The sequence below is a fragment of the Phodopus roborovskii genome, unplaced genomic scaffold (genome assembly GCF_943737965.1).
Source record: "Phodopus roborovskii unplaced genomic scaffold, PHOROB, whole genome shotgun sequence".
Lineage (NCBI taxonomy): Eukaryota > Metazoa > Chordata > Mammalia > Rodentia > Cricetidae > Phodopus > Phodopus roborovskii.
The window spans coordinates 68,215,232-68,228,405 of record NW_026126418.1 but is presented as its reverse complement, the minus strand read 5'-3'; the positions used below and the strand labels follow the sequence as shown (position 1 = coordinate 68,228,405).

General features: G+C 50.4%; 1 protein-coding gene across 1 annotated transcript in view; it reads left to right on the top strand.

The window, feature by feature from the left end:
* The window catches only part of Fam163b (family with sequence similarity 163 member B), a 31,531-nt gene extending 20,701 nt beyond the window's left edge, over positions 1–10,830 (top strand). Inside the window, exons 2-3 of the mRNA XM_051184959.1 lie at positions 9,472–9,587; positions 10,311–10,830. Of these exons, the coding sequence (XP_051040916.1) occupies positions 9,495–9,587; positions 10,311–10,721 (504 nt within the window). The 5' untranslated portion in view covers positions 9,472–9,494 and the 3' untranslated portion in view covers positions 10,722–10,830. The remainder of the gene's footprint in view (positions 1–9,471; positions 9,588–10,310) is intronic.
* Positions 10,831–13,174: the final 2,344 nt, after the last annotated feature.

Here is a 13,174-nt window from a genome sequence, read left to right as displayed (position 1 = left end):
GTTTATTAATCCTCTTGTTGTGGGCATTTTCTGGGGTCCTCTACTAATTATGAACCCATGTGAGTCTTCCTTGGCCTTTGGGGAGTACGGCTAGTGCTCAGCTGTGCCAGGGGACACATTCCAACACTGCTGGCATGCCCTCCAGCAGGCTGCCTCCTGTCAGCCCTCCCCTTGTGGTGGGCTCTGGTTAGTGTCTCTGAGACCTACCCAGCCACACAGAGCTGCTGAACACTTTCCCATCTATTTATTATTGAACGAACACAGGAATCTGGGAGCCTGCAGAGCGTGAAATTGGGAACAAATGCAGAGGAGGTCTAGACAGGAACCCTGCAGGCCGCTCTCTGCTCACTTAGGACCACAGGGCCCTTGGGCTTCCAGGTAGCAGCAATACTTGTAACCAGACAGATGTGTTTGGGGGGAGGAAAAGGGTTCTGAGTCCCCATAAGCCCTTGCCCAGACTCTGGCAAGGAAAAGAGGCTGTGAAACAGCCAGCCTGGATTCCCAGACAGAGCCAACCCTCTCTGTCTCAGCCTCAGTTTCTCCATCTGGGAGTGAGCAGTAGTATGCTTGCTGGGTTGGAAGAGACCCTCGTTAAACCAGCAAGTTTCAGGATCCCATGCTGTCCTACCGTGGCCTGGGGCAGCTGTGTTTGCCAGGCCCTTAATTCTGGTGCCCTTCTATATTGAAATAGCACTGGCCTTCACAAAGCCTTCCAACCTGCCCTGTACCCTCTGGGACCCTGGCAGGGACTAAGGTGGGGTGCAAAAGTCTTCTAAAGCTATGAAGACAAAGTGAGGGGAGCAGAGAAAGGAGTGGGTTAAACACAGGATGCACAGTCCAGATGGCAGCTACGTGGGGGGCTCCTGCCAGAGGAGGGAGCTCACGGGAGGAGGCAGGTGGAGGCGTCTGGTTCTGCTGCCAGGTGTTTCCTGCCTTGTCCCAGCCCCCGACGCTTGGGCCTCTACACTGGAGACAACGGGAGCTTGTAACATGGCTATTCTCCAGGCAGGCTGCCTAGACATGGGTTATGGGAAACACACTGTCACTCACCAGAACTGCTCCTGCCCCACCCCCAACACACACGTACAGATTCCAAGAATGGGTGGAGGGTCCACAGAGTGGCTCCATCTCACACTCTGTCCGAAGAAATCAGGGACAGGGATAGGGAGCAGTGTTTATAAGGCCTTTATAAGGCTGTAAACCTGTTTATGGTCCCAGGGGGGCAATTAACAGTTCAGCAAGAGCCTTGCCAAATTTCATTGGTTGGCATGAGAAAACTGCAGAATTTCCTTGAGGTTGCAGACAGAGTGTAGGGTGGTCTCTGTCAGATGTCGCTGGGTCTGCTTCAGTCTCTGACTGGGCTGTCCTAGGCTCATCAGGCTCTTTCCCTCCTCTCCATCCATCAGGCTCTTTCCCTCTTCTCCATCGCTCAAGGACTAGCAGAGAAGATTCCTCCTCCTCCAGGAAGCTCCCTGGGCTGGCTCCTCCTCTCAGTGGGTACAGCCCAGCTCTCTTCCTGAGCCCCAAAGCCTTCCTGTTGTCTTAGGTACTCAGGTTTGCTTTTCTCAGAACCCGTTGGGAAGCCTCCCTCTGGCAAGGACAAGTGAATGGGAAACCCTTTCCCTGAGCCCATGGATTGGTGTTGGGCACTTACCTTCACCAAGACACCTTGCAGGGTGGTTAAAAACTAAACAGTGTGGAGTAAATGGGAGCCTTTGGATAAACTGCACCAAATTAGCATTTCAGATGAGGGGGCTGAGGCCTAGGAGAAGGCCTCTGATCTGAGGTAGGGGCAGAGGCCACAGCGTGGAAAGCCCTAGCCCTTGAAGAAAAGTGTAGGGAAGAACTCAAGAGCAGTGAGGTGAGGTAGAAGGACATGGCCTCTGGCCCATACTCTTCTTTCATGCCTAGAAGTGGTTCCTGGTAGCACTGGTGCTTTTCAAATATGTGGTACACGCTGGAGAAATTCAGGAAGGCTTTCTGGATTAAGCAAACACACATTGGGCTTTGAAGGCAGTGGAAGTATGGGAAAGGGGTATCCTAGAGGGAAAGCAGGTTGATAGAACCAGGGGAGGCCTAGTCACCTCTGAGACTGTTGGTAGTTAACTATAGATGATGTCAGGCTGGATGTGAACAGAGCTGCCAGTGGCCTGTGTGTCTGTGCTGGATCGGCCCTATGCTGGCATCCATTGCGGGTGTGTGTGTATCAGCGAAGCGATGCTGAGACGCTCCAGCTGGATGGCCTGGGTGTTGGAGCGGTGGCTGCTGACAGCCCTGGGCACCTGGCCTAAGCTGGAACCCTTCCCATCATGCCGCCAGGCTGCCTGCCGCTGGAGAGGACCCAGGCCCCAAGGAGCAGCAAAAAGCAGCCTGGGCCCTGAGGGCCAAGTGAGGGATGTCTCTCAGACCTGGGAGAGGCTCTATGGTGAGTGTGGCCAGAGCCTTCGGAGAACTGAACCAAGAAAGGACTCATGCCTATAGTATGACATCATCCTGCCCCTCACAGAATCCTTAGGGTTTCTCTAACCTTCCAAGGCAGGAAACTGAGGCATGAAAACAAACACCACCAACAAAAACCCCAGAGGCATCTGGAGCCTGTCCAGTGACTGACAGGGGAAGAGCTAGGCTGGTACTCAGGTTCTATGTGAGTACATTGTATGGAGCATCCCTTTCCCTGTCCTGAGGAGGCCCTGCAGCCCTGTTATGCCTCCTGTGAGCTTGCTCCTCCTCTCAGCTCCAGCCTTACATCCATGGGAGCACCCTTGACTGGGACATACGTTGCCACCAGAACCCAGCCCCAGTCCCTGTGGCTGTCAGGGAACCTGCATGTGAGCCCCGGTAATGGGGTGTGTCATTGCAGGACATTGAATCTTTACTTTCGGGGCACGAAAGTCCAGCTTGCTGGTCACTTGCATCCTACATGGTCTCTCTGTGTGCAACAAGTTCCCGCCAGTATGGTGGACCATGGGGCTATCTGTGGTCATCTGTCTTAGGTGTAACAGCAGAAACCCACTTAAAGTGCCATCTTTACAAGCTCAGAGGGTTCCAGAGACTCAGTCAGGACATCTCCACATCTGTGTCTATTTCTTCCTCCTCTGCAGCTCCTTCTGACTGCACACATTTGGCTGAAAATGACAGCCCTTGCCACATGTGTCTTCACACAGGCCATTGATCAGCAGGGATCAGTGAATCTCCTAATTCCATTCCCCAGGAGAGAAGCTGTCTATCCCAGGCTAGGGTATGTGTTTACCTCAAGCCCATTTATATCTCTGCTGTGATCCAAGGACAAGCAAGAAGGGCAGAAATGCATCCACCAGACTCTGGCCTCAGAGGCTGAGCCCAGAAAGGAGAGCAAGGGTAAGGCTGGGCTGCACCCCAAACTGTCTGCTGCAGTTCGTGTTCCCATAGGGGTGCCATAGGATTCAGGATATTTGTGCAGAGGGGGTTTAAAGTTCAGCAGTCGTGTGAAAGCAGAGGACATGCTCCTGCCCTGAGGTAGATAGAGGGAGCCCCAGAGACCCTATACATTCCTGAGCACATCTGTAGATCTGGCTCTAACCTGACCCTGAGTGCTTGCCTTCATGGAACTGGTATAGACAGGCCACTTGTCTCCAGGCTATGGTTAGTACATGATCACAAGTAGATAGCCATGGAGACCCATGCCATTTCAGAAAGAAGGCTCTGTCTGACAAGCAGGCAATATGATAGGGATGAAGGCAGTCTCTTGGAGACACTGGCCTCTACTCCTCTTTCCACTTATATGCAATAGGGCCCTGTCCCTGCTGCCATGGCTTTCAACCATAAGATACCACTGTGTGCTAGGCTGACACATACAAAACAGTCCTGCCTTATTTAGGACATCATTTGGTTTGGCACACTTCCCAGGTGGATGCCCTCAGTCTTCTTCCTACAGTATTAGTGTTGCTGGATTTTCTGACCCAGCTGGTCTTGCCAGGTCAGCCCCAAATAAACACATGGATGTTATATTAGTTATAAAATTGTTGTCCGGTGACTTGGGCTTCTTCTTGGCTAGCTCTGCCTTAATTATTAACCCATTTCTATTAATCTATTTATTTCCACGTGGTCTTGGCTTACCACAGAATGCCTAGACCTGTTACACCTTTGGCAGCCTACATAGCGACTGACTGGCAGGCCCTCTCTGCCTAGCTTTCCCTGAATTCTCCTCACCCTAGTCCTGCCTATCTTCCTGCCTCATTGGTCAGTGTTTTATTCATCAATCAATAAGAGAAACATATGTACAGAAGGACTTCCCCCATCATATCAGGGTTCCAGTACCTGCCTCACCCTTCCCAGCTCCTCTGACCACTAAAGAGGTCTTTCTGGGATCTCTTTGGTGACCCCAGAAGATCAATGTTATTTGCACAGAAGGATGAGAGCAGGAAAGTCAAGTCTAGTGGCCACAGTGACCGCATTTCAGGGTCACCCTACTGTGGGAAGCATGCCATGGACTTGGACAGTCCTCCAGCCACCCTGCCACACACTTGCTCCCATCTCCTGCTCTGCAGGCCTGCAGCCCTAGCAAGGCCAGCTAGCCAGCTGGCCCCAGCCTCCTGAGAGGCTGAGGGGGCTAGAGCTGCCAGGCAGCGTGCCCAGGAATGTGTAGGGTCCCTAGGGCTCCTTCTCTGTCTGTGTCTCCAGCATGTCTCTACCCCATTGCCTCACACTTTGGGGCTGTCTGGATTGCCTGTGTTTGATTGGAGTTGTCCCTATATCTGTCTGTGTCTCTTGCCTTGTTGCTCTGGGTCTGTCTGGACCTGTCCGTCATCTGTCTGTCCAGCTGTCTTCTGAGATATGAATTGTAGTCCCAGCTTTGCTTCTGGCTCACAGCATGACCTGAGCAAGATTCTCCCTGGCAGTACATGTCCGTGCCTCCTCCATCTGTCCCGAGGTCGCTGCTTGACCCCACTAGGCCATCTTCAAATATGTGAGAACACCTCATACACACCCTCCTCATCTAGACCAGTCTTTCTGTTACTCTCATATACTCTTGGAACAGGATTGATCAATCCAAGCCCCAGAAAGTCTTTGGCCAGGTTTAACAGAAATTTAAAAACCTGTGCATGTTTCTGTAACAGCAAAAAGTAGACAATGGTGTCTGTAGGGTCCAGCTGGGTGATCTGAGGTTCTTCTATCTAAAGGAGCATGACCTTGGTGTGAGGAGCCAGCGCCACAGTGGATCCAGGTGGCTCCCTAATATTGTCCTTATAGCACAGGAGCAGACTGCCACATGAAGGAAAGGAAGGAGCAGAATGACTTAACAGCATCTTCTTTCTTTAAGAGGGGCCAAGTATTCTTGTGCATGTGCTTAAGACAAGACTGTAGAAGGAGAAATGCAGAGCTCAGACAGATTGTTACTTCCAATACACAGCATAGGAAAGATTGAAGGAAGGAAGGGAGGGAGGGAAGGAGAGAGAGAAGGAAGGTCTGTAGAACCAAGCACTTTGTATAATTGAAAAGAAAATTTTAATAATTTTTGTATTTAAAACAAATGAGGAAAAATGAACCTGGATGTGGAGTTGGTGGGGAGCCACTGTTAAGAATTGTTGTCGTGACTCTGAAAGCCCTTTCATTCAGCCCCATCCTCATGGGAGCAAGCACAGAGACAAACGAGGAGCTTCCAGAGGCTTCGGTGGAAATATCGACATTGTCATTTCAAAATTGCTACAAATACAAGGGGACAAGCAAGTAAATGCAGGGTATTAAAAGAAGTAAAAGATCAAATTGTAATGAATGAAAACCCAAACTGAAAAAAACAGAACTTGGTGGGTGGTGTCTGTCTGCAATCTCAGCACTTGTGAAGCAGAGGCAGGAGGACTGGAGGTTCAAGGCTAGCTTGGTCTACATGAGACTGTGCCTCCAAAAAAAAAAAAAAATAAAAAAAAAAATAAAAAATAAAAAAGGGTTGACTGAGGAGATGGTTCAGTGAGTAAGAGTTGTGCATGCATCCATGAGGATCTGAATTTGGAACCCTAACACCATGCAAAATGCTGGGGGCATAGCCCTGTTTATGTAGCCTTGGGGATAGGGGTTTGGAGACAGGAGGATCACTGTGTCCTGATCCCCAGCCTGTCCAATAATGAGCAACCCTGTCTCAAGGGAATAAAGCATGCACACAAATTAATGCATGAGTTAGTTCACTATAAAAGGTCGACATGCTCTGATTGCTGTGAAAATCGAGACTGTGAGTACCTCCTGTAAAACTCCACTAAAGGCTCACAAGGTCACCAGAATGGCACAGCATTAGCCATGGAAAGGCCTCTGAGCCTGCAGCCCACTGGACAGTGTGAACCTTGACTGCAGGATAATGACTGCCGTAAATGGAAACAAGTCAGTGAGCAGCTGCAGTGAGCCTCAGACACAGCCCCAAGCCTCCAGGAGGATAGGATCGCAGGAGGGGGGTCTCATCCAAGTTCTCAGGAAGGACATGGATGCCTTCCATCTTCAGGTGAGGCTTTGTGATCACCAGCTCAGCCAGCTCTTTGTAACTTTATCTGAGTAAATAATGTGACAGAAGTGAAACTTCAGGAAAAAAACAAAACAAAAACAAAAACAACACTGTTTTGCCTTTGCTACAATGTTGCTAGAACAGTCTGGTGGCAGTCAGGAGGGAAATCACAGGATGAAAGAACTGGACTGAACCTCTGTCAAGGCAACATCACAAGGAGGGTTACCTACTGCAGGCCTTGAAGGTGATTGTCAGGTGGCTAGCTTAGAGTAGCCGAGTAGTTGAAGGGCCTGTTAACTGCCACATGAGGAAACACGCCTATTCTGATACATAGAAAATTCTGTGAGATGAATGACTCTATGTCTTTTCTAGCCACCTGGCAGGGAGGCAAAATAAAGACATGAGAGTGGAGGCATTCTAGAATGCAAAATCTAACCCCAGTGTGCAGACCCACTGTAAGGATGACATCTCAGAAGTGTTTATGTGTAGATTGACACATGCTAGCTTTCCTTTAAAATATTCCAGTTACTCCCCTCATGCCCCACAAAACCAGAAAATCTTAGGAATGGAGGAAGGCGTGGGCTTGCCCAGGTCCTGGGGCTGGTTAGGGAAGAGCCCTGGAAGACAGGTCATGGGAGAGCTGTTAATCTTCCTTCAATGGACACTGGCCATTGAAATGGTTACCCTGCAAAAGACAAGGGAAGGCTGAGAGGGAGGCTGTGTTTGGGGTCAGGGTTACTGTCAGCACAGGCTCCACTGGGCCGAGTCCTGCTAGCAGCACACTGAGAGCAGGCTGCAGGCTCCTCATCATGAAGAGCTCATGCCATCAGGGCCATGGAAATCTGCCTGCTAAGAATTTATTCTGAAAAAGTCACTGAGGCTGGTTCTGCCACAAGAAGGGTTCGCTATCGCTTCCCTATAATGTCACTGGGAATATATTTTTCTAAATATAAATTTCCTAAATAAAAAGAAATTGTTTTCAGTCTCATGAGATGAAAAAGTTCTAGAAAGAAAATCTTAGTTGGTATTGAACTGGACACTTAACAGTAGTGAAGACAGCTGGAGAAGTGGCTCAGTCAGTCAGTGAGGTATTTGCTGCTCAAACACAAGAACCTCAGTTTTGTCCCCTGTACCCTGTACTTTAAAAAGCCAGATGGGGTATGCACATTTGTAATCCCAGCACTGGGGAGGTGGAGAGAAGTGTCTCCTGGGCCATGCTGGCCAGCCACTTCAATCACTTGGCAAATACCAGCCAATGACAGAACCTGTCAAAACAAAATCAAATCAAACCACTCTCTGCACCCCTCACCCCAGCCCCACATAAGCCAGAGACTGTCTGGGAGAGTTAGTGGACGGAGGTACTTGTGACCAAGCCTGACAAACCAAGTTCCATCTCTGGAATACACATGGAAGGAGAGAGCTGACTCCCGCAGGTTTTTCTCTGATCTCCACATGATACACCCACACAAATAAATAGATGTTATAAAAAATTTTAAGTAAAAAAACTAAAACCAAAACCAAGGCGGACAGCTCTTAAGAAAAGCTGTTAGAGGTGGAACTCTGACCTCTACACACATGGCCCATACATGCCCTCAAACCAGTACAGAGCTATGCACAGCTACACAGAAACAGGAAAGATGGTAAATTTATGTGCTGTGTGTCTTACCACCCCTAAATAAGTAAAAGGGGTTGATTGTGTTAAGTAGTGCAATATATCAGAAATTACACTACAGAAGAAAGTGTGTGAATGTGGGAAAATAGGCAAAGCACCAGATAGGCAAGTTCTAAAGCCAGCATTTGCCAGAGCTGAGTTTGGCACTTTTTATTTATTCATTTATTTGTGTGTTTGTTTTTGAGATATGGTCTCAGGTATTCCAGGCTGATCTCATACTTGCTATGGTGCTGGAGATTATTCTCTTGCCTCCATCTCCCTGCTGTGGTCACAGTATGTGCCACTGTGCCCTGCTTTGGTACAGCTAGGCTGGAAGGGAGAGTATCATTCCTAATGCTAAAAGACATGCTCAAGAAAGCTTTACTTTTGGATTAGGGAGATGGTTTAGTCGGCAAAGTGCTGGTCTTGAAAGCTTGAGGACCTGAGTTTCACTCTCTAGCACTCATGGGAAAGCTAGGTGTGGTGGTACTCATCAGTAACCCCAGCACTGGGAAATCAGAGACAAGAGCTCATTGGCCAGCCAGCCTGGCAAGTCTGTGAGCTTCAGACTCAGTGAGGGATCTATCTCTGAAAGTAAGGTAGAAATAGATGGAAGAAGACATCACCTGGTATTGATGTTGCCCAGATACACACACACACACACATAGAGAGAGACAGAGACAGAGAGAGAACTACAGAATTTCAGGTCAGGGGCTGGACAGATAGTCTGTGGTTAAGAGCACCAGCAGTTAGAGCAGGTAGTGGCGGTGCACACCTTTAATCCCAGCTACTCTGGAGGTAGAGACATGTGGATCTCTGTGATATCTAGGTCAGCCTGGTCTACAGAGTGAGTTCCAGGACAGCCATGGCTAAGCAGAGAAACCCTGCCTTGGAAAACAAACAAACAAACAAACAAAATATCCCAAAACAAACAACAACAACAACAACAAAAAAGAACACCACCAGCTCTTCCAAAGGACCCCAGTTCAATTCCCAGCACCCCATGGCAGCTCACAGCTGTCTGTTAACTCAAGTCCCAGAGGATCTAAAGCCTTCATGGGGCAACCATGAGCAAGTAAGTATACACGATGTACAGACATACATGCTGGCAAAACCCTATACACATATAAATTAAAATAAACTTCAATGCCAGGCTATTAGCATTCACCTTTTGCAAATGGGGAAACTGAGGGAAAGAGATGGAGCAGGGCTTGGGGGCTTGGATCTCTCATCTGGTCTGTGGTGTCCACATTCTGGGGTGTTTCCTCTTTCCTTCCAGCTGGTCTTGTGGAGTAGAATAGTGGCTGATGGGTAGAGGCACTCACAATGCTGTGGCATGTGGTATCTTTTGCAGGCTGTTGATGGAGAAGTGGGCGGATGACAGCCGGGACTGTGGTCATCACTGGGGGCATCTTGGCAACTGTGATTCTTCTCTGTATCATCGCAGTTCTGTGCTACTGTCGGCTTCAGGTACCCCAAAAGGATGGGGTGTAATCTGGTTGGGGTGGAGCCTGAAGGCTGGCTCTGCAGGGGAACCCCCAAGAAGACAGAGAGGGCCAGAGTCCAGGATAGAGTGGAGGAGAGCACAGTCAGATTTCAGGGCAGATGCCCAGAAATGGGGCTGGGGTTTCTCTGTGCAGTTCAGTGGCCAGCTGTCCAACTTACCCAAGGCTTTTGCTGAAGCTTAGAAAGTCAAGGATTCAGGCAGTGGCACACAGCTACCCTCCAGGAGAGCAGATATGAAGAGTATGCTGCCTTGTGTACCCTCCCCTGCCTGAGCTTTAGAGGCTTCTCGGGCTCCACATCTTCCTGAGAGGAGGGAGCATCTATGTGTAGGCACACCCAGGGCCTATGACTCAACTCTAGGATCTGAAATGGCTTACCCATCTCTGCCACTTCCAGGTTTCTTATCCAACTGTGCTTCAGTTTACCTGCCTGCAAATTGGAAATTAGACTTTTATCCAGCTGTGTGGATGAGGTAGATAGATAGATAGATAGATGGATGGATGGATGGATGGATGGATGGATGGATGGATGACACATTGCAGGGACCTCAGCTCGGAGTGGGCTGGGGTAGACGCTGGGTGGTAGTGGAACAGGTAGCCGAGATTGAGTAGAGTCAGCCCATAATCTTGAGGGCTACACTGGTCAACACGGGAAGTGCACCGTGGTCACCTGGCCTTCTCTCCACAGTATTACTGCTGCAAGAAGGACGAATCCGAGGAGGACGAAGAGGAACCCGACTTCGCTGTGCACTCACACCTGCCGCCCCTGCATTCCAACCGCAACCTTGTGCTGACCAACGGGCCTGCTCTCTACCCGGCTGCCACCACCTCTTTCAGCCAGAAGTCCCCACAGGCCCGGGCCCTCTGCCGCAGCTGTTCCCACTACGAACCACCCACCTTCTTCCTGCAGGAGCCAGAGGACGACGACTTTGAGGGTGTTCGCAACGGCGGGGGCCGAGTGGCCTACAAAAGCATCAGCCAGGAGGACGTGGAGCTGCCCCCAGCGACCTTCGGGGGCCTACAGGCGCTCAACCCCAACCGCCTCTCTGCCATGCGTGAGGCCTTTTCCCGAAGCCGCAGCGTTAGCACTGACGTGTGACAGACCTCCATATTGCCTAGGCATCCAGCCCTGGAAGGTCTTGAGATCATGGCCGGATCCCCGTGGCACACCCTAGTCCCATGCCCAGACCTCTGCTCAGCCACATCTTTCTTGTATCCCTGTCCCAGGGGCTCTAGGCATGGGGAACCCCTGGGCCCTCTCCAAGGATAAGCCCAATGAAGCAGGTGTGGCAGCTGTGGGTAGAGACAGCTTGTACAAGAATAGAAGCAGGGGTCAGGAGGGTAGGGTAAGGCTATGTTGGGACATGGGGGCCAGGTCCTGTTTCCAGGAAGTAAGAAGATGGCTAATGTAAACTCCAGCAACTTGTCTGTCTCTGGCTTCATGGCCTTAGCCTGTCACTCCCCCACCAGGCCTTGGGCTGCCTACCTGCTCAAGGAACAGTGGTGCCACTGGCTGCCAGTGGCCCTACAAGCATGAATCTTCCTTAGAGACTGTGGACCAAATAAATATCTTCACCCTCTCTCCCCTTTCCCATCCTTCCCCTCACCTGCTCTCCATCCCTTCTCCCAGGCTCTCCATCTCATAATCCTGAACCTAGGTGACAAGCATCCTCCCCAAGCTTGAAATACCCATTGCTCTGGCCTCCCTGAAGATGAACAAGTCTCCCTGTAGAAGGGAGAGTTTAGGAAACAGCAGTGTCCTGGGATGCTTGCTCTACGCCATCTACTTTTCAATACTGCTCTGGGAGCGTTGACACTAAAATTACACGCTCAGTACTCATCCCTAAACCCAGTCAACTGATAGGCACTGGTTACTGATACACTGGAGGTGACCCAGTATGCACTAGGGATCTCAGGTGTGACTCTTGGGCAGGCATCCCATCCATGGCTTGCATGCCCATACGTAGTGTGCATGTAGGGGCTGGGGGGTTGCAGAAAGCCCTTTGAACTCTGGTCCTCAGTGGGAACTGAGGTTCCTGGGGGAAGCTGAGCTATAGATCATCCACTTCCTGTTTTCTGCTTGAAATGAGGCCCCAAGCCCAGCTAGCCAGAGCTGGCTGCCCCTGTGTGGAAGGCTCACCTCTACCCATGCTGCTCCAAGCCCTCCACTGGTTGAGGAACTGGTGTCAGGTGACCTCCCCTTGAGGGTGCCCCAAGCCCAGGACCCCAGCCATCAGGAGTGCAGTTCTCTGCTCTGAAAGAAGCACCATTTTTGGCAGCAAAGCCCCTTCCCCTTGGGGCCCTATTTCATCCCCAAGTCCGGCAGCAGAGCCCAAGGGGAGAAAGTGCCCCCCCGAAGGTGCCTTCCTATAGGACAGTGGCCACTCCTGAGCCCACAGCAGGGCCCACCACACTTACTACAGGCAGCTGAACCATGCTAGTGAGGACCTGCTGTCACTGGCGTTCTGGATTTTTGTCTCCTTTTCTTTTTCCTGCCTCAGTCTGGTCTTGCTAACAGAATTCACCCTTAGAATCACAGAAATTCCCAAGCTACCCCTTTTCCCTCTACTTCCTCTGTCCCATTCTACTCCATGGCAACTGTTCCTTGCATTACTTGGGGTGTGGGTGAGGTAGGGAGGGGTGGTCTGGGTTGTTCCGTCCTATCCTATCCCTTCCCCCTTTAAGCCTCTGTCTCTGTATAGATCCATAAACATCTTCGAAGTGATTAAGCATCCATCCCTACCAGCTCACTCAGCACCACCATGGGACCTGCCAGGGACCTACCCAGCACCTTGAAAAAAGCAAACGCCAATAAATTTGTTTCCCACACTATGGCATTAGGCTGCTTATCTGTCCCTCCACTGGGCACCTTTTCTGGAATTCGATGAAGTCCACCTTCCCAGCCCATCTGGTGGGCTCCAGTTCTACACAGAGGGGCTGGGACCAGCTTTCAGGCAAAGGGGGCATTATTACAAGCCACCCTTGTTTTCCAGTGCCCTCAGTGGCTTTCAAGGTCATTGTTAACAAATCTGAAAAGCAGATTGAATATGATGGGCTATGTTTCTTGAAGACAAATGGCTGACTGTCCCTGAGCTGGCATCAGCATAGTGGGGCATTCATGCTAGCCATCTCAAAACAAGATGAAACTAGCCAGTGCTGGTGGCATACCTGATACAGCCTGGCATAGTCAGGTACACAATAAAGGCCAACAGAAAGGAGTGTGGGAATAAGGTAGAGAGGGAGGGAATGAGCGTGGGGAGGGGGAGCCCAGCAAAGAGGTGATGATGGGACTCAAATGTGGCAGAGGTCCCAGTCCCCAAGACACAAGGAAACTGCTCTGTCTGAGCCCAGCTGGTAACCTGAAGAACCATCTCCCAAACTGCTAACTTCTGGATTTGGGGGACAAAAATAAAATCTGTAGGAACATCTATCTTGATTCAGTCCCTGTGACTGAATCGCACTTCCCAAACCCTAAGCCCTTCAGGAACAGAGCTATATGGCAGACCTGTCTGGGGCAGGCTGACCCCAAAGCACAGGAGACAGCCACCAGCC